This window comes from Mesoplodon bidens (assembly GCF_964165515.1).
Source record: "Mesoplodon bidens genome assembly, chromosome: 16".
Classification (NCBI taxonomy): domain Eukaryota; kingdom Metazoa; phylum Chordata; class Mammalia; order Artiodactyla; family Ziphiidae; genus Mesoplodon; species Mesoplodon bidens.
In genome coordinates, this window is record NC_138173.1 from 43,439,735 (window position 1) to 43,461,155 (window position 21,421).

Below are 21,421 nucleotides of genomic sequence, written 5' to 3' on the forward strand. Positions count from 1 at the left end.
AAATCATTGGATACTTACTCCCTTGATTTCCTCGGGTCTATGTTTGAAGCCCTTTGGCAGCAAGTAAATCATAATCCAAGTGTATTCAGTTTTGGAGAGCTTATTTTCAAAATGCAGTGTAGGTTTTGTGGTTCTGTGCTAAGTGCCTTACTAAATACATAGGTGCAAATAAAAATTTTCCTTTTAATCTGTCAATAACAAGAACCTGTTGAAAGCCTGCTCTGTGCTTGGTGCCATGATGGGCTCTGCTAGTACACAGGGCAGTGGGAGGGAGGGCACTGCCTGCCGTCAGGGAGTTCAGTCTCACTGGGGGAAGAGTAAATGCCAGAGGGCTCCGATACTGGTTTAAAAGGAAGGAAGCAACCACAGATTCGATTGCTCTGCTACTCCGGGTTTGCCTTTCTGGTATGTTGCTGGATCCCCAAGGTCAAATATCAGATATGAAAGTATGTGAGAGTCCAGTCCTATCGGATACGTTCAGTAAGTGTAAGTTAGGGAGTAATTTTCAAAACAAACGGCACTGTAATATTTCTGTCTCCTTTAGGGCTCTGGAACTTCATCCATTCTCAATCAAGCCTCTTCTTCGACGAGCAAAGGCCTATGAAACTTTGGAGCAGTATCAGAAAGCTTATGTGGATTATAAAACAGTGCTGCAAATAGACTGCGGAATCCAGATAGCAAATGACAGTGTTAACAGGTAACCTAATCAGAGGCAGCCGCCTGAGGTCTAGTTGTTTTCTAATGAATGAGATTTTATTTTCCTCCCCTCCTTCAAGAATGATGTCAAAGTGTAGACGTGTTCTTCGTTATATTGGCATTACATGAATGATTGTCTTCTTTCATTCCTTCAAAACCAAATGGTTTTTTAAAAAATTTATTTATTTTTGGCTGTGTTGGGTCTTCGTTTCTGTGCGAGGGCTTTCTCTAGTTGTGGCAAGCGGGGGCCACTCTTCATCGTGGTGCACGGGCCTCTCACTATCGCCGGCCTCTCCTGTTGCGGAGCACAGGCTCCAGACGTGCAGGCTTAGTAGTTGTGGCTCACGGGCTTAGTTGCTCTGCGGCATGTGGGATCTTCTTAGACCAGGGCTCGAACCCGTGTCCCCTGCGTAAGCAGGCAGATTCTCAACGACTGCGCCACCAGGGAAGCCCAAAACCAAATGGTTTTGATGGATGTCTTCGTGGGCCTGCTAGATATTTGGGTTATGTGCCCTTTAAATAGACACTCATCTAGGATGAGTATTAACTTAAAATGGTAAAATAGCACAGAATTTGGTTCTAATTTATATTGTGACCTATTTACACCCTGGGTGAGAATGGGAAGGTAAGAATTTCCAGACTTCATAAATTGCTTTCAGGTGAACTTTGAAAATTACTACTTGGATAACATTTCTAGTTATGTAGAATATTTTCTGATCCCATTTGTCCAAAGTATAATTTCTTCCAAGTATGTGTATGTTACACTGAGCCTTGTGTTGGTCTAGTGTACCATGCCCCACACCCCACAAAAAGACAGAAAGGGGAAAAAAAAATGGCATAGCCTCTGTCTTTAAGCAAACTAGAACATAGCTAGGGGGAACAACTCAACATAAGACAGATTCTCCCCAAGTGTGAACATTAGTGAGGTGGGGATCACAGAGAGGCCAGGCTGCCTCTATCTGTGTGGGCCACAGTTGTTGGAGAGGTGAAGGGCGTTGAGAGACCACGAGGGGACCTTGAACAAAGCTATGGAAAATGAGAATGGCAGGTTTTGGATTAATTCTTTTTTTGAGATACTGCCTTACCTCCCCACCTGGTCCCACTGCACTTTGGAGAAAAACTCTTGGAAAGATCTGTGTGGAGAGTGGGCAGCCATTCCTTGGTGCTTCTACTCTGTGGTCGCTCAGGACCTGTCTGGTCCCAGCCTGTCCAGAAGTAAAGGGTAGACGTTGGTTATTGGATCTGAGTGGGACCAGATGGAACCGTGGGCATTCACGGCTTGGTCTCCATCCTGTAAAATCAGGCGTGTCACTGAGAGCTCTCCAGGCCTTTTCTCCCGCTGCACAGCTGCCTTGCTGCACGTCACCTGCTGCCTCCTCATATGTGTCTGAAGGCTCTTCTTCCCCCTTTTTGTCTGGTTAATTCCTTCTTGTCCCGAAGAAGAGGACTTTCCCTGATCCACCATCTCCCCAGCACACGTGCCCTTCAGCCTCCTCTCCTACCACCTGTGCCTTCTTTCTGTATTGTTTGTAAATTCTCTGCCTTCTCTTTTTGTAAAGTTCTTTTTCTCTCATTCTTCTAGGAGTTCCTGGAGGTCGGGGTTGTGTTTTCTCTGTCTCTGTAGTTGCGGTACTTTGTACAGTAGGCATCCTCAGTAAAATTGTGTGGAATGAATGCATTCTCCAACAGACAGAGCGTGGCTCACCCCATACTGTGGAATTCTGCTCTTAATTTGCCCATCCTCTGTCTGGGAGTCTCCGAGATGGTTGGGGAAAGTAGGATCTTCTCCCAGGGTTAGGGGTTCTCGTGAAACAAAGAAGTATCTGACAGAGAGACAAGGGGCCTGTTGAGGAGGTGTTTTAGGAAATCTGGTTCATAATGATAGGCTGAATGGTCTGAAGGGAGGAATTTATGTCGGAGAGACTGTTGGTCATTCACATTTCTGAGCCTTCTGCATTATACTTTGTTAAAAAATTGAAGTAAAATTCGCATAACAGCTAAATTAACTATTTTAAGGTGTACAATTTAGTGGCCGTTAGTACACTCACAGTGTTGTGCAGCCACCACCTTTAACTAGTTCCAAAATATTTCATCCCCAAAGGGAAACTCTGTCCCCCTTAAGCATCCACTCCTCATTCTCCCTTTCCAAGCACCCGATCTGCTGTCTCTATGGATTTACCCTTTCTGGATAGTTCATATAAATAGAATCATACAATATGTACCTTTGGTGTCTGGCTTATTTCACTTAGCATAATGTTTTCAAGGTTGGTCCGCGGTGTGGCATGTGTGTTGACGTCACTTCTTTTTGTGACTGAATAATATTCTGTTGTATGGATGTATCACATTGTGTTTATCCATTCATCCGTTGATGGACCTTTCAGCTGTTTCCACCATTTGGCTGTTGTGAATAGTGCTGCTGTGAACATTCACGTGCAAGGTTTTATTTGCATACCTGTTTTCAGTTCCTTTTGGCATACACCTAGGCATGGAATTGCTGGGTCATATGGTAATTCTGTTTAGCTTTTTGAGGATTGTATTGTAATTTTTATATGTACTCAGGAAGGTTCTTTTACACAAATTGACTTTTAAGACTCATTCATTTTTTTTAATTGAATGGCTCTTGCTGATACATCGTTTTATAAGAAGATGAGGAGGCTTTGTCTGGTTTTGCCATATATATCTTCTATAAAATATCCATTTAGAAAATTTCACTATTCCTTTTCATGATTCCCATATTTATGCTTGCTTTGCCACCTAAGCCACAGCAGCTTTTTTTCCCTTAAATTTAAACATCTGTGCTTATTTTGTACGTGTCTTCCATTAACCATATCCCTCCCCAGGAATATTATGTGTTACATTTCCCTGCCTATACTTATTTATTCCCAGGCAACACATCATCTCTTTTCACCTGCTTCTTCCTTACCTCTCTGCTGGTAATACAAGTTTTGCTTGTAACTTCTTTTTTTCTAAAATGTTCTTTCTTTTTCTTCTGCTATTGTGGGTGGTTATACATTTATTTTTTCAAATTTATTTTTTACACTAAAATATATGAGATGTGGTTATCATAACCAAAGATCACTATTGAAATTTCGGTTTATGAAATTGCAGGAAAAGTGTGTGTATTACATTTGCCTCTATATAAATATAAAATTTTTTTCACACAAAAAGTACTACTGAGCTAACTAATTTGAATGCATTCTACTAATTACCAGTAACTTTCTCAGTCTTGGGGACCACCTTTTTAAAATTATTTATTTATTTTTATTGGAGTATAATTGCTTTACAATGGTGTTAGTTTCTGCTTTATAACAAAGTGAATCAGCTATACATATACATATATCCCCATATCTCCTCCCTCTTGCGTCTCCCTCCCCCCACCCTTCCTATCCCACCCCTCTAGGTGGTCACAAAGCACCGAGATGATCTCCCTGTGCTACACGGCTGCTTCCCACTAGCTAGCTATTTTACATATGGTAGTGTATATATGTCCATGCCACACTCTCACTTCATCCCAGCTTACCCTTCTCTCTCCCCGTGTCCTCAAGTCCATTCTCTGTGTCTGTGTCTTTATTCCTGTCCTGCCCCCAGGTTCTTCAGAACCTTTTCTTTTTTTTTTTTTAATTTTGATTCCATATATGTGTGTTAGCATACGGTATTTGTTTTCCTCTTTCTGACTTACTTCACTCTGTATGACAGACTCTAGGTCCATCCACCTCACTACAAATAACTCAATTTCATTTTTTTTATGGCTGAGTAATATTCCATTGTATATATGTGCCACATCATCTTTATCCATTCATCTGTCGATGGACACTTAGGTTGCTTCCATGTCCTGGCTATTGTAAATAGAGCTGCAGTGAACATTGTGGTACATGACTCTTTTTGAATTATGGTTTTCTCAGGATATATGCCCAGTAGTGGGATTGCTGGGTCATATGGTAGTTCTATTTGTAGTTTTTTAAGGAACCTCCATACTGTTCTCCATAGTGGCTTTATCAATTTACATTCCCACCAACAGTGCAAGAGGGTTCCCTTTTCTCCAAACCCTCTCCAGCATTTATTGTTTGTAGATTTTTTTATGATGGCCATTCCGACTGGTGTGAGGTAATACCTCATTGTAGTTTTGATTTGCATTTCTCTAATGATTAGTGATGTTGAGCATCCTTTCATGTGTTTGTTGGCAATCTGTATATCTTCTTTGGAGAAATGTCTGGGTTTTTTTTATTTTTATTTTTGTTTTTTTTTCCAATTCTCTAGGAGGTGGGTCAAAAAGGATCTTTCTGTGATTTATGTCATAGAGTGTCCTGCCTATGTTTTCCTCTAAGAGTTTTATAGTGCCTGGCCTTACATTTAGTTCTTTAATCCATTTTGAGTTTATTTTTGTGTATGGTGTTAGGGAGTGTTCTAATTTCATTCTTTTACATGTAGCTGTCCAGTTTTCCCAGAACCACTTATTAAAGAGGCTGTCTTTTCTCCATTGTATATATTCTTGCCTCCTTTATCAAAAATAAGGACACATAGGTGCATGGTTTTATCTCTGGGTTTTCTATCCTGTTCCATTGATCTGTATTTCTGTTCTTGTGCCAGTACCATGCTGTCTTTGATTACTGTAGCTTTGTAGTATAGTCTGAAGTCAGGGAGCCTGATTCCTCCAGCTCCGTTTTTCTTTCTCAAGATTCCTTTGGCTATTCAGGGTCTTTTGTGTTTCCATACAAATTGTGCAATTTTTTGTCCTGATGCTGTGAAAAATAACATTGGTAGTTTGATAGGGATTGCATTGAATCTGTAGATTGCTTTGGGTAGTAGAGTCATTTTCACAATGTTGATTCTTCCAATCCAAGAACACAGTATATCTCTCCATCTGTTTGTATCATTAATTTCTTTCATCAGTGTCTTACAGTCTTCTGCATACAAGTCTTTTGTCTCCTTAGGTAGGTTTATTCCTAGATATTTTATTCTTTTTGTTGCAGTGGTAAATGGGAGTGTTTCCTTAATTTCTCTTTCAGAATTTTCATCATTAGTGTATAGCAATGCAAGAGATTTCTGTGCATTAATTTTGTATCCTGCTACTTTACCAAATTCATTGATTAGCTCTAGTAGTTTTCTGGTAGCATCTTTAGGATTCTCTATGTATAGTATCATGTCATCTGCAAACAGTGACAGATTTACTTCTTTTCTGGTTTGGATTCCTTTTATTTCTTGTTCTTCTCTGATTGCTGTGGCTAAAACTTCCAAAACTATGTTGAATAATAGTGGTGAGAGTGGGCAACCTTGTCTTGTTCCTGATCTTAGTGGAAATGGTTTCAGTTTTTCACTACTGAGGACGATGTTGGCTGTGGGTTTGTCATATATGGCCTTTATTATGTTGAGGAAAGTTCCCTCTATGCCTACTTTCCAGAGAGTTTTTATCATAAATGGGTGTTGAATTTTCTTGAAAGCTTTTTCTGCACCTATTGAGATGATCATATGGTTTTTATTCTTCAGTTTGTTAATATGGTTTATCACATTGTTTGATTTGTGTATATTGAAGAATCCTTGCATTCCTGGGATAAACCCCACTTGATCATGGTGTATGATCCTTTTAATGTGCTGTTGGATTCTGTTTGCTAGTATTTTGTTGACGATTTTTGCATCTATGTTCATCAGTGATATTGGCCTGTAGTTTTCTTTCTTTGTGACATCCTTGCCTGGTTTTGGTATCAGGGTGATGGTGGCCTTGTAGAATGAGTTTGGGAGTGTTCCTCCCTCTGCTATATTTTGGAAGAGTTTGAGAAGGATAGGTGTTAGCTCTTCTCTAAATGTTTGATAGAATTCGCCCGTGAAGCCATCTGATCCTGCGCTTTTGTTTGTTGGAAGAATTTTAATCACAGTTTCAGTTTCAGTGCTTGTGATTGGTCTGTTTATATCTTCTGTTTCTTCCTGGTTCAGTCTCAGAAGGTTGTGCTTTTCTAAGAAATTGTCCATTTCTTCCAGTTTGTCCATTTTATTGGCATAGAGCTGCTTGTAGTAATCTCTCATGATCCTTTGTGTTTCTGCAGTGTCAGTTGTTACTTCTCCTTTTTCATTTCTAATTCTATTGATTTGAGTCTTCTCCCTTTTTTTCTTGATGAGTCTGGCTAATGGTTTGTCTATTGTGTTTATCATCTCAAAGAACCAGCTTTTAGTTTTATTGATCTTTGCTATTGTTTCCTTCATTTCTTTTTCATTTATTTCTGATCTGATATTTATGATTTCTTTCCTTTTGCTAACTTGGCGGGTTTTTATGTTCTTCTTTCTCTAATTGCTTTAGGTGTAAGGTTAGGTTGTTGGAGATGTTTCTTGTTTCTTGAGGTAGGATTGTATTGCCATAAACTTCCCTCTTAGAACTGCTTTTGCTGCGTCCCATAGGTTTTGGGTCGTCATGTTTTCATTGTCACTTGTTTCTAGGTATTTTTTAATTTCTTCAGTGACCTCTTGGTCATTAAGTGTATTGTTTAGCCTCCATGTGTTTGTATTTTTTACAGATTTTTTCCTGTAATTAGTATCTAGTCTCATAGCATTGTGGTTGGAAAAGATACTTGACATAATTCAGTTTTGTTTTAAAATCTAAGTATGATATTTTGTAAGTTTAAAGTGATGAGAAAGTGATAATCAGGGATGTTATCTCAATATTATGATAGCCATTAGCAAATGTCATTAATACAAGGGCCCTCATAGTAGGCTCCAATATCCTATTCTTTCATCTTTATGCATATGAAAACAAGAAGAGTAGATAATTTTAGAGATGGAAAAAAGCACAAGGTAAAGAATATCTTAACCATCGGTAAATGTTTCAAAAAGAAGCACTATTCCATGTAACTGCTACTCCTCATCAGTTTTAGCAGCCAGTGTTATACACCTGTCTTTCATATACACTTTGGGCACAGAAATTCTAAAGTACTTCTGATTATTCTCAAGAGTAATATATTATCAATTTAGTAATTATATGAAATGTTATGCAGGGGATATTTCTTCTAGGCCTCCTAAATTTTAGTTTTATACTTCACTTTTTTTAAGATTAAAATTTTATTGCATATACATTAAAAAATTTTTTAAACTAATTAGAAATGTCTTAATTTTTTCTTGTGATGCAAAAAGGATCTAAAGTTACATAGTTTGGGGCAATTTTTAAGAGTCCTTTTTAAGACTGTTTATATGGACAGCAAATAGCTTGATTGTGTGGCTTCTACAGGGAAGTACGGAAGTGCATAGCATTTGTAAATTTTACTCTTGATATGACCTCCAGTAATGTAGAAAGCAAATTGCATGATCAACAGAGAAAACTTTTTTCTTTTTCTTTTCAGGATAACAAAAATTTTAATGGTCCTGGATGGACCAAGCTGGCGGGAGAAGCTGTCACCCATTCCTGCTGTGCCCACTTCCGCACAATTGCGAGCTTGGTGGCCTGTGGCAGAGACGCCCCCAGACCAAGTGGGAGATTCCTGCAGCCATCACCAACCGGGCATCACAGGTAGGGGAAGTCTACACTTATTTCTTCTGAGGGTTATCGTGAGCTGTGCATATATTTTCACAGTAAAGCAGAAGGGTAAGTGCGTGAACTCAGGCGTCTGCTATGGGTTTAAGTTAGGACCCTGTTCTCCCTCTTTCTAACTGCAGAGTCTTAGGAAGTTGTCGCATACCTCCAGTGTTTGAGTGTATATGAAGGGGAAATATGAGTAACTGTCTCATGGAGTTATTCTCAGGAATAAATGGAGAGATGCATATGAAATACTTAGCACATGTGCTGACTGTGTAAGCTTATAACAGTCTCTTAATAAACGTTAAGTCAGCATTATTATTAAAAATAAGAAAAAAGAATTGAGTAGCATATAGTTCTCTACACACCATGTATGTGGCAAGGCTAGTTTAATGAGATTGATGTTTTTGAAATAATAAAGCAAAATAAAGCCCTACAACAAATAGAAAGCTACTGACAGCTGAGCAGAATCACCCTGGCTACTGTGATGAGATGCAGTTATAGAAAGCCAAGGAAGGAAGAGATAGGGGCATTAAGAAACTACCATAATAATCCAGTCAAGAGATAAGGGTGGCTTGAATAAAGAGGGTAGTAGAAGAGGTAGTGAGAATTATTAGATTCTAGTTACAATTTAAAGGTAGAGCTGACTAGTTGGATGTGCGAGAAGAGCTACAGATAATTTCAGGGTTTTTATCTTGAGAAAGTAGAAGGATGGAAGTGCCATTTATTAGATGGGAAAACGGCAGAAAAATTAGATTTGGAACAATCAAGAACTCAGTTTTGGACACATCAAGTTCAGAAAACCTACTAGACATTCAAAAGAACTTAGAGTTTGAGAGGGGAGGGAGGTTGTATTGACATATAAACTTGGAAGCAGGCAGGTTATAAATGATATTTCAAGTTGTGAGGTTAGATGAGATCACCAAGGTTGTACAGAGTGTAATTGAGAGATCTAAAGATTAAGTCTTAGGGAATGCCATCATTTATTATAAGAACTTCTATGTACTTCCATATGAATTTTATAAATCTCACCATACAGAAATTCTAGAATGTCAAAGATGCAAGCCTTTAATTTAAAACATTGTTTGGTTGTTTACATTTAAGGTTGGGGATGGGGCTATATAACATCTGACTTTGGTTTTACAAAGCCGAGAGGGAGTAGGAACAAGGATTGTTACTCTGTAGTAGCACCTTTCTCCCATCCTGTGGAGTTTGTTTTGGGGAACATGCCCAGGAAGATCTCTATTAAGTAATAACAAGAAAGTATACATTTTTTTCAGGCTGTGCCACCATGCCGAGGGAAGGGGCCAGAGCCTCACAAATCATGAAATGACTGACAAAAGTTGGGGTCACATGGATCCTTGTAATTTAATCCCAATTTTCTTATAAAATAAACTATAGTTTTCAAAAAAAAAAAAAAAAAGCCCTACAACATATATCTAGCAGTACCTCCTCCTGCCTGTATCATAGTTGTTCACATCCATACCTACATCCCCACAGTGCTTACCTCAGAACTTTGTGCCGAGTGTTTAATGTGGCTTCACGCTTGCCTCCTGCTTGAAAGCTGGCTGAGGCTCCATTTCTCCTGCCTGCTTAGGAACCCCATGTGTGTCTGTGTCGAGCTTCATCTTGCAGACACGCTGAGCCGTGATGTCCCAATGGCTCACCCTTTTCATTGCCTAGAAAGAAGATGCAGGGAACTTCTGCCAAGGCTTTTAGATGGTTCAGCAGTCCTGGGAAAAATATGGAGATCTCTAGCTTCTAGAATCCATTATTAATGGGGCCTGGCACAAAGCATTTGCTCAATAAAGGGTAGCTGTTCATTACTAATAACGTGCATATACTAACCATACTATAGATATGTGATAGTGAATCATAAGCACAAGAATAATCAGCTCTTTCTGTTTATATTTGTGTACTAATTATTAGTGAGACTGGATACCAAAGACTTAAAAACAATGTAGGAAGAAAAGCTTGAGGAAAGTTTTTCAGCAAATTGGAAGAAAAAATATCCTCTGTTATATTCTGTTTTAGAGCTTGGATATACCAAGATTTATGGGGACTGTCATTCGGCCACATAGTGTGAGTTCTTTTGAAACATGAAACATTAGGCAGAAATATTCTGTAATTTGAAATAAAGGATGAAAAGTTAATATGTCATGCCATTTGTGCAGAGGGACAAATAAGATTATTTTTTACCTTCCAAGTTTATACTATAAATTCAGTACATCTATCAAGATTTTTAGATCACAGAATTTAAAGGCATATTTTAAAATTTATTATGCAATTTTATTTTATATCAAGATACTCCATAGATTAAAGTTATTACATAGATTTAAAACTTTAAATTTTAACATTTTATGTATGTTAGAAAACTCTGGTTGCAAGTAACAGAAAATCTGTTGACTTATAACTGTAAGGAATAGTTTTGGCTCAAGTAACTGAAAGGGCCCAGACAGGCTCTAAAATCAGGCACAACTTGTCAGGGCTCAGGCTCTGGCTAGAAATAATAGAACTGTAGCAGTTTTAGACTTCATGTCTGCACATATCAATGTCCAAAGGGAGAGAGACACCATTGCTTTTGGTGGCATTAATTTAAGAATGAGGAGATATGTTGCCCCAAAGACCCAGCTTTTTTAGCCTGTTATATTCTGTTGGCTGAGCTCTGTCGGTATTTATTCTAATGGGTCATGTGCCCATTGCTGAACCACTCCCTGTAATGAAGAAATGCCATGCCATGAGTTCCTGATCAGTGGGGTCAGCTTCCCCTGGACACGTGGGCTGAGTAGGAGAGGAGTGATAGCTGAATGAATGTTGAGGTGCCCTTAGGAAGAAGGAAATGGGTCCTGAGTTGAGGAGTCAGCCATGCTCACTGCAACATAATAGGCAATAGTAATAGTTGGGACTGATTGCAGATAACAGAAAACCCAGCCATTAATGTCTTAAGCAAAAGAGGTTGTTTATCGGCACCCCTTGTGGAAAAGGCCACAAGTAGGAGAGCTGCAGGGATGGCTGGATTGGGCACTCAGAGGTTATTCGTTAGCTGTCTGTCTTGGCCTCTCTCTTGCTCTGTTGGCCCCATTCTCAGACAGATTCTCCCCTTGCATCGCACGATGGCAGAATAGCTCCTCCTTTTATCCTCATGTTCCATGGGAAAGAGCAAGAATTACCTTACCAGAAGCTGCCACTAAAATCTTATTGTAGCTCATTGGCTCTCATAGGTCCATTCCTGACCAATTAGATTATTGTGGCCAAGGGAACATAGTGTGCTGGTTAGTAAAACAAAGATTACTCCAAAAGGTAGGGCTAGGGTGGGATTTGCTTTACTTAAACCTTAGGAGCAGAGAGTGGAGGAGGTGTGATTCCAAGGAAACTTGGACTGTTGGAAGATGTCTAATTCAGGCTTTAATGGGTTTGTCTGTTCACTTTTCATGAAATAGTTACTACACCAAACACTAGATATTTCTATCTCCAGCAGAGAAAAGAAGGCGTGCCAATATGGATAAAAGGATAGAATCACTTGTATTTTATTTTCTAATTTGAAAAAATAGTGTCATAATTGTATAATCATTTTTACTTATAGCCAATTTATCTTAATTTGTATACAACGTTTTGTTCCATTTAGACTTTAGCTCTGTATGGTTTGTGGTCACTTAATTTACAGTATACTTAAAGTTTTGTAAAGGTGCTTATATGAATACTTGCTCTTTTTTGTGTGTGTCCCATAGATGAAAAAATGTTTAAAACCCTTAAAGAAGAAGGAAATCAATGTGTAAAGGACAAAAACTATAAAGATGCCCTTAGTAAATACAGTGAATGCTTAAAGATTAACAACAAGGAATGTGCCATTTATACAAACAGGCAAGTTCTTTGTAACTTTCTATATTTCTTCTGTTAATAGTTTTGATGAAAAAATTATAGATAAATTAATTGCCAAAGTTTATTCCCATGATTCTGAGACTCTATATAGCAAATTGTTTTAAGTGAGTGTTTTTTAAAGAGGTGGGGCTATCGGAGAGATTGAAAACATGATGTGTCTTGGAGCTGGGAGGTCTGACGTGGGCTGCGTTAGGTTCCCGCGTGGCCATGGCTGCCTTGGCTGGTGCTGCTTTGACTCTCCGTGGTGCGTGGCCTCACCGCGGCTCGTGAGGAGGCCTCGGCGCGGTCTTCCAGAGTGGGAGCAGGAATCAGCTGCCTTTCAAACTAGTGTCTTCAGTGCCCCTTTTCTCTTGAAGTGCTAAGGGAAGGGCCCAGCATCTTCTAATGTGTAGTAGGAATGGGCAGATTTTTCCAGAATGCTGCTCAGGTGCCATGTTTAACACATTATGGTAAAAAAGATAGTTACCTAGAATATGGTGATTTGGGGATTTTTAGGGCGTAGGTAGGGTCTGCAGTGATAAGGAAGAATAAGGTATGGTTCCTAAAGAATAGGGGCTCAGCATGGGTTCTCTTAGCCATTTCAGAAAAAACTTTTAAACTTAATCTCGCACTGCTTTGTTTTTGTACATGTTTTCCTCTTTTGGCAACCTTTTTTGTGAAAAATTCTGTCACTGAACCCAAGAGGTATTTTTCTACCCTTCTCCTGTTCAGCCTTGGTGGCCTTGGGCATCAATGGCCACTCAGTTTTTCCTGGAGACCACCTCCCCTCTTGGCTGTTGTGCAGACAGCTCACTTGCCTGGCTCTCCCCTTCTCACTTTTCTTTTCTCTTTCCCTGGTGTTCTCAGGCTTCTAAAGGCATAGATCCCTTGTCTGCTCTAATGTTCTCTGGGCCATTTAATCCTCTCCCCAGCTCCATTTACCACCTTCCAATTATGTCCCCCAAATCTCTGTCTCTGAGCCCCAGACCTGAGCACCTCCCTCACTTCTGCACTCACGGTGGGTTATCATCCCTGACCCACGCCTCCCTCTCCAGTCTGTCAGCAGCTCAGATGTCCTACCTTCTGAATTCCTTTGGGCGTGAGCCTTTCTGTCCACCCTCACCGTCAGCCCCTCCTCCGGCTGACACCGGCTCTCCCTAGACTTCTGCAGTGCCCTCCCAGGTATCCCTGCACAGTCTTGTTCCCTCTGATTCTCCATGCTGCAGCTGGAGCAATCTTCCTAAAACATGGTGAACGGATCAGCCTCTGCTTAAAAACCCATCACTGGACTACCATTAACCTTGGGATAAAGCTCAGCCTCCTGCCGGGACCTTTCTGATCTGGCCTCCCACTCCCCCAGCCTCATCACCACCATAGCGCTCTTTTCTTAGTCCATCAAGAGCACCGTGTTCTCTGTCACCGTAGGACTTTGCACGTGCTGTGTCCTCCCTACACATTAAATCTCAGCCCAGTGCCTTCGCATTGGATAATTCTCACTTTATACTCGGCTTCAACTTAAACGTCACTTCTTCTGGGAAGTCTTCCCTGACTATTCCTCCCCTTGCTTCAGCTCCACCAAATGTGATGAGTGTCTCAGCTCTGTGCTACCAGAATCCTCTACGGATTTTATTGTTTGCTTCTTTTGACTCTCTCTTCCCCTAGACTGCAGCCTCCTTGAGGGCCGGGACTGTTTTGATTGCGGTTGTATCCCCAGGGCCCTGATTGCAAGTATTGCAAGAAAATTCCATAATTGGAGGAAAATGTTAGGTTTCAATTGCAGCAGCTGTGGTATAGAAACGGACTTATTTAGCTATTTTCTGATTTCTGTTAGTTGCCCAAGTTTATAGATATGCTGTTTTTACTTTCATAATGCTGAGTTCCATTACATACCAGAGCCCTCTGTTACTTGAAGCTGGGCCAGTTTGAAGAGGCAAAGCAGGACTGTGACCAGGCGCTTCAGATAGATCTCGGGAATGTGAAAGCATGCTATAGACGAGCTCTTGCTCACAAAGGACTCAAGGTGAGGAAATCTTCGTTTTAATATATAAATGTCAGCTCTGAACAGATCATGTGGTTTTCATGAACATAAATTGTGGGCTCAAGGAATGGCAGTGACATTATCCTGGGATTTAATCCCAGTTCTGTACTCAGCAGTCCCAAAACCTTGGAAGATGCCTCAGATTTCCCCGAACTATAATGTGGAGCTAGATAATTTCTAAGATTCCTTCCAGCTCAAAAACGATGATTTATTTCCTGATTTTCTAAGGAGTGTTGTTAGTTATAATAGGTCCACTTTAAAGGACAGGAAGGTTTGTTACTGAATTACTGAAGGCCACCATCAATGCCACTGGATTCCTCTAGCAGGGGACTGGGGTTGTCTGTAGGGTGGGAGGGAGGTATCAGAACGGAAGGTGTGTTCACCCCATGGACGTTGGTAGAGACATGGCAGAGGCTGGGAAGTTCGTTGTGATTTGGGCCTTAAACCGGCCGGTGGTCAGTGTGAGGCTATAGGATGGCATTCTTTTCCAAAAAAACCACACCATTATTTTCAAGGAAACTATTGTATAATTACATTTTTCTTTATGATGATTCTTCTGTGTGGAAAACTTGAGTGAATGTTCATATTTGTAGAAAATAACATGACAAGGAAAAATCAGAACATACTGGGAAATGGCATTTCCTGAAATGGTATTTTTAAAGAATCAAGTTGATTAAGGTTTAATACAATGAAATTCACACATTGTCAGTGTACAGGTCATTGACTTTTTTTAAATTGAGATATAATTGACATTTTATATCCGTATCAGGTGTACAACATAGTGATTTGGTATTTGTATATACTGTGAAATGATCACAATATGTGTAGTTCACCACACAGTTAATTTTTTTTTCGTGACGAGAACTTTTAAGATTTATTCTCTTAGAGACATAACTGGAATTTTGTACCTTTTGAGGGTCTTCAACCTTTCCCACCTATCCTCCACACCCCAACTCCCACCTTGCCTCTGGCAACCACCAATCTGTTCTCTGTTTCCGTAAGTTCAGGTGGTTGTTTTTTTGTTGGTGGTGGTTTTGTTTTTTTTGGGATTCCCCATGTAAGTGAGATCATAAGGTAATTCTTTCTCTGTATGACTAACTTTACTTAGCATGATGCCTTCAGAGTCTATCATGTTGTCACAAATGGCAGAACTTCCTTCTTTTTATGGCTGAATAATATTCCATTGTGTAGATATACCACATTTTCTTTATCTCTTCATTCACTGATGGACACTTAGGTTGCTATTGTAAATAATGCTGCTGTGAGCATGGGAGTATCTTTTCAAGTTAGTGTTTTTGTTTGCTTTGGATAAATACAGGTTTCTGTCTCAGGTGGCTGAGCAGTACAGTGTGATAAGGGAGGGTGTACAGCAGGAGGGAGAGATTTGAGGGAGAAGTGTTGACTTTATTGAGATTGAGAGAGTTCTTGTAATTCCCTGCCCATCACTGACAGGGAAATATCTAAAAATATATTCCATAAAACCTAGGTTTTGTTGAGAGAGGGTGGTCATGTTTTTGTGTCCTGTATCAAATGAGTACGACCTGTGTGCACTGAGTGCTCAGGCTTTTCTAGATCCTAGATCCCCTCAGGCTGCAGTGGAGGCACACCTCTACCCCTTACCAGCAGGGCCATGCAGCTGCCCTCCCTTTCCTCCCCTCTCCCACCCTCCTAAGTTTGTTATATAGCACACAGATGAACAGGCAAGTGAAGAGGTGTGTAGGGCGAGGTCCAGAAATGTCCTGAGCGCAGGAGCTTCTGTCCCCATGGAACTGGGGTGTGTCACCCTCCCAGCATGTGGATGCCCCTCTCACCAGCCCAGCAGCTCCACAGCTGCACTGTGTCCTGTATTCAGTGTGTTCACTGTATTCCCAGGGCCCAGGCAACCTGACCAGTCCCCTCCCCTTTTTTTTGTTAGCAACATACTCATTTGTAAACCTCACGTAAAGATTTCCTAGGTGGTGTGTGGCACCATGAATTAAAAGAGGCTTCTTGAAAATTTACTCAACTGTTTTTGAACTTAATGGATTTGGGTCTGTGAGGTACTCATGATCTGCATGAGTCATGGGTTTATATATGTCCAGACCCTTAGAACAGGTTTATCCCATACTGGCTGCCTGACTCTTTGAACTTGTTTACTTGATTCAAAGTCAGAAGTTGTACCTAATGAAAGACCAGAATTTTATACTTCCTTGGAATGAATTCTAGAAATTGTATTATGATGCAGAAAGATAATCCCAATTTTTAGTAATGCTATCCCACTAGAGTATGAGGCTGGCAGCTTTCCTGGTTTGATTTCTTATAACTTGATCTGTATACCCTGTAGTTTGAGTTATGTGCCAAGTGAATTTAATTTCAGGATCTTCAAAGGCTACCACTGCTTATAAAATGCATCAGAACTCACACCTGGATCGGCTTCCTCTGTGTGACTGGTGAGGAAGTGGCACAGGGGCTCACAGGGAGCTGGGGCCCTGCCTGTGCTTTCTCAGATATTTTGTTTGTTTTCTAGCTTGCTTTATTTTACTTTTTTTTTTCTGTGTGCCAGGTTTGAAAAATATAGGGCTTTCCTTAATGTTCAGCTGTTCTTCATAAGAAAAGATCATTGAACATTTTGCTTTTACTTACAATTTATATCTTCTATCGAGTGCCACTCACGTGCTAGGCTTTGGGAGCATAGAGGTGGTAAGACATAGTGCCTGTCTTAGGGAATTCACGGCCAACTGGGGATGCTATCAGGCCAAAAGTATCAAAAAGAGTAATATCGTCTAAAATAATTGCTGTTATTGTAGTTTAAGCACATTTATTAATAGTAAATGTTATCACAAACACATGTGATTATACTTTACCTTTTTTTTTTTTGAGGCCTAATAAGGTCATTAGCAACTTTTAACGTCCTCCTTTTTGCTGGAGCCGCACTTTTCTCTCTGTGTGAGCTCTCCTCTGCCCCCCACTCTGCGTGGCTGGCTTCCTTTCGGGTCTTGTGTTCTCTGACACCCGTGTCAAAGGAGACTCCTTCCCCTCGTTAGCATCCGTCTCCATCCTTGCTTCTCTTAATTGCATAAATGGCAGTGCACGCTTACTTTTATTTATTCATTTGTTCACTTGTTTTCTTATTGTTTCCCCTAAGACGTAAGCTTCCACGAGGGCCGGGGCCCTGGCTGTCCTTTCTCCCATGGTGTCCTAGCACCCGGCCCACGGAGGGGCCGGATCGGGTCTGACGCTGTGTTGACCCGGCACCCCGGCCCCTCCTCTGCCACCGCCTCCCTGCTCCATGGCCGTCCCCGCACCTTCTGCTGTCGGGCCCTCTCTTCACACTTGCCTGCCTGTTTAACATTTATCAAAGTGTATTTCTTGCTTTCTTAGGTTTCTTCCAACCAGATTGGTCTTTAGGCACAGACTTTCCTTGAATGGTTGAAAAAATAGTCATGTCAACTCCTTGCTGGTGGCCTTCTATTTCCAAGGCTGCAGCTCACAAGTCTCCATTTTCAGGCCTCTCACTTGAGCTCCACAACTGTCTTATCATTCACCTTCTGCTCATTGCTGCTTTCATCATCTCAAAGATTATCTTTCTATGCCTGTTTCCTCACCTTTAAATGGGGACAATAACAGTATTTATAGGGCTATTGTGGGACTAAAATAAGAATACTTGCAAAATGTTGAGACGGGTAAGAGCTATTATTACTCCCTCAACTTGCCCCGCTGCCCCCCCCACCCTTCTTGCCTTTCAGTATGATTCGGTGCCTGGAACACCTAGGATGGAAACACAGTGTCATTTGTTTTTTGTAGCAGGTTTTCCAACTGTGCTGTTGTGACAAAGTGCTGTGTGGAGATTGTTGTTAATAGCGCTGATGTACTACAGTTTGTAAATAATTTACCTTTTTAAAAATAAGTTAGAGCAGGTGTAAGGTTATCCCTTTTAAACACATCACTCTTGCTCTAGTATGTTGCTGGGTGGAGTGGCAAGGGCCGTGGCATTACAGCTCGTCCCCCAGGAGTGTCACATAACCACCAGCTTATTTTACCTCTGCTTCAGCGTCCAGTGCATGCTGTTATTATATGTCGTGAATACTTGAGAGGTTACACGTCACTGGAATTCCTGGCCTCCTCACAGAATTAATTTTGGTTTAATCAAAACATGGGTCTAGTCTGTAGTTCTAGAATGTGGCTTGTCACAGCAGACTGTGATTCTGTGGTGTCCGTCTCTGCCAGCAGATTCTGTGCAGTGTCTGGTTAAGCGTAGATCCTTTCTCCTTCCCCTCAACCTCTCCAGTGTATTGCCTGACTCTTTATGGAGGAATAAAGGTTGACTCTAGGCTGTCTGAGCAGTAGGCAACTCGAAGGGTGTTACAGAACAGGGCATCATGGTAACAGCTAACACTGGCCCAGCTCTTTCTAAGGCTAAGCCACTCCCATGTTATTTTATTAATGTGCTGATTACTCGGCACAACCTCGTGAAAACTAGAGAATCTCTTCTCATCCTTACTTTAAAGATGAGAGAACCTGAAGCTCAGAAAGGTTAAGTGGGATCTTGCTCAAGCTTTCATGCTAGTAGGCCGTTCGCTCTTTCATCTATTCATTCAGCAGACCAGAAATGCCTGTGTGTGCCAGGGACTATGAAAGCTGTGGTGGTACAGAACTTAACTTGCCTTCTAGCCCCAGATTCTGTGCTCACTCTTCTGTAGAGGATGGCCACTGTGTTGTGGGCTACAATATTTTAGCCCAAGACTTATCTCATAGGCCTAACTTTACTACTGCGGTACTAATGGAACCCACTGCACAAACTCTGTGTACTCGTCTCACCAATTTCATTCCCACCCGGGCTCATCTGTGCCCCTTCTCATTTTATGTATGAAAATTATTTTCTCTGCGTTCCTGCTTTCAGAATTATCAGAAAAGTTTAAACGATCTCCATAAAGTTCTCCTACTAGACCCAAATATTATTGAGGCAAAAATGGAACTGGAAGAGGTAACCAGAATCCTGAATGTTCAGGATAATGCAGCATCATTCAACAAAGAAAAGGAGAGAAGGAAAATTGAGATTCAAGAGGTATGTATATTTGATTATCTCTGAAAGTACTCTTTTGGAGATCCTGTACTCATATGGGATTTCTGAGGTCATATTCTTATGACTTTAAAATTTTTCGTGTTTTTATTCTGATGATCAATGAAGACATTTTAACAAATTATAATAAGATTTTTCTTTTGTTGTGATAATTAGCCACTGCATTTCTCAACTTGGGTCCAAGGACCCTTGGGTGTCTGCATTCTTCCTTTCTGTGCGCCCCTCCCCCAGTACCACCTGGCCTGTGGTTTTATTGCTTCCACTCCAGGTTGCCCTGCGAGCCTCTGGCCACTGAGCTTTGCTTCCTGGTCGACCCAGAGAACCCTACAGGACTGATTCAATTTCAGTGGTCCTGCACGCCACACCCCATAGAGGGTTCATGATTGATTTAGACTTTTTTAGTAAACTTGTAAACAAGACTGGCCTCATCAGGGGTCCTGCACTACCCTAGAATCAAACCTACCTCTGTGATTTCAGACAACTCGATGCCTTGTGCTGTAGCCTTTTGTTTTGCCTTTAGTGAAGAATGTCAGCTCTTGGATTCCTGTGTATTCCTGAATACTATATCAGCTACCTATCATCTTACATTTCTACTAAGAGTTAGAGGCTAATATGTGAAAGAAGCTAGGGAGTTTTTCCCTCTACGGAGGGAAGGAAAAAGCTGTTTTAAGAGAATTGAAAAATGTAAGTTGACTTCTCTATCAAATGTAACAAAACAAGTAAATGTAAAATTTATCATGAAGAAGAGATATAAAGTTGTTACAGGTCTTCTTTTATGCAGCAGCTTTTACTTGTGGAAAATTATAAAATTTCACTGTCATATTCTCAGTGTCAACATTTTTTTTAACTTTAAAAATGAATGCTTTTATGAATGGATACTTATACTTTAAAAGTTCTCTTCCTAAAAAAAAGTAGATTTTATGATTATTACAAGTTATATATTTTCACTTAGAACTTGACTAAACTACCGTCCACTTGTGTTTTTCAGTTCCTTTCCGTTTTTTGTTTTTTTGTTTTTTTGTTTTGCGGTACACGGGCCTCTCACTGTTGTGGCCTCTTCCATTGCGGAGCACAGGCTCCGGACGTGCAGGCTCAGCGGCCATGGCTCATGGGCCTAGCCGCTCCGCAGCATGTGGGATCCTCCCGGACCGGGGCACAAACCCGTGTCCCCTGCATCGGCAGGCAGACTCTCAACCACTGCGCCACCAGGGAAGCCCCCTTCCCGTTTTAATAAAGGTAACTTGGGGTGTATGCAATGGCCATTGTGTCACAGTGTAATCTGTCTCCCCCTGAAGGTGAATGAAGGCCAGAAAGAGGAGCCTGAAAGGACCTCAGAGGACGTCTCCACTGACTCCCGTGCTTCTGAGAAGGGGGACACAAGCAACGGGCCACGAGAATTCTACGAGAAACTACCAATACTCAAGCCTAACAATGCCTACGAATTTGGCCAGGTTATAAACGCATTCAGTACTAGGAAAGATAAAGAAGCCTGTGCACACCTGTTAGCCATCACTGAACCAAAAGACTTGCCAGTGTTGTTGAGTAACAAACTTGAAGGGGATACATTTCTGCTTCTCATCCAGTCTCTGAAAAATAATCTTATTGATAAAGATCCTTCTTTGGTATATCAGCATCTTTTATATCTGAGTAAAGCAGAAAGGTTTAAGGTAAATGGCAAACTATGTTATTCATGGAGATTGATTTTTTTTAGGGTTTTTATAACAACTTTAAAATGCCAGTTTGTATGCTAATATAATTTTTCTCCTTCTTTCAGATGATGTTGACACTGATTAGCAAGGGCCAAAAGGAGCAGATTAAACAGCTCTTTGATGACCTCTCAGACACACCAAACAAACATTTTACTTTAGAAGACGTGCAGGCCCTCAAAAGGCAGTATGAGCTTTAAATAAAGATTATTGTTAGATTTCTTCCATGCATGTATGTGTTCCAGTAATGCTAATGAGATGGTATTGTAATAGAGTTGCATGGATAAAACCTGGCTTAGAAAAGACTCCTTGGTCTGGGCTATAAAATATTTTACTTATTTTTATACATAGAACACATATATTCTACAATCTGCTTTTTATTAGTTGTAAATATTTTCTTATGTACCAGAGCTAACATCTTTATATTTAATAATAAGTATATCTGGAACTTAAGATGCATTTTAATTTATATTATACATTTTCTTTTAATAACTTGTTAAAATTTTGAGTTAAATTACACTTCTTTGGGCTATGAAGGAGTCCTGTTAAGTTTGATAGAAATGTATTTC

General features: G+C 40.5%; 1 protein-coding gene across 1 annotated transcript in view; it reads left to right on the forward strand.

Annotated features, from left to right (window-relative positions):
- The window catches only part of SPAG1 (sperm associated antigen 1), a 92,265-nt gene extending 71,108 nt beyond the window's left edge, over positions 1 to 21,157 (forward strand). Inside the window, exons 13-19 of the mRNA XM_081258673.1 lie at positions 545 to 697; positions 8,019 to 8,185; positions 11,920 to 12,052; positions 13,943 to 14,069; positions 18,967 to 19,131; positions 20,442 to 20,813; positions 20,921 to 21,157. Of these exons, the coding sequence (XP_081114799.1) occupies positions 545 to 697; positions 8,019 to 8,185; positions 11,920 to 12,052; positions 13,943 to 14,069; positions 18,967 to 19,131; positions 20,442 to 20,813; positions 20,921 to 21,052 (1,249 nt within the window). The 3' untranslated portion in view covers positions 21,053 to 21,157. The remainder of the gene's footprint in view (positions 1 to 544; positions 698 to 8,018; positions 8,186 to 11,919; positions 12,053 to 13,942; positions 14,070 to 18,966; positions 19,132 to 20,441; positions 20,814 to 20,920) is intronic.
- The last annotated feature ends 264 nt before the right edge of the window (positions 21,158 to 21,421 follow it).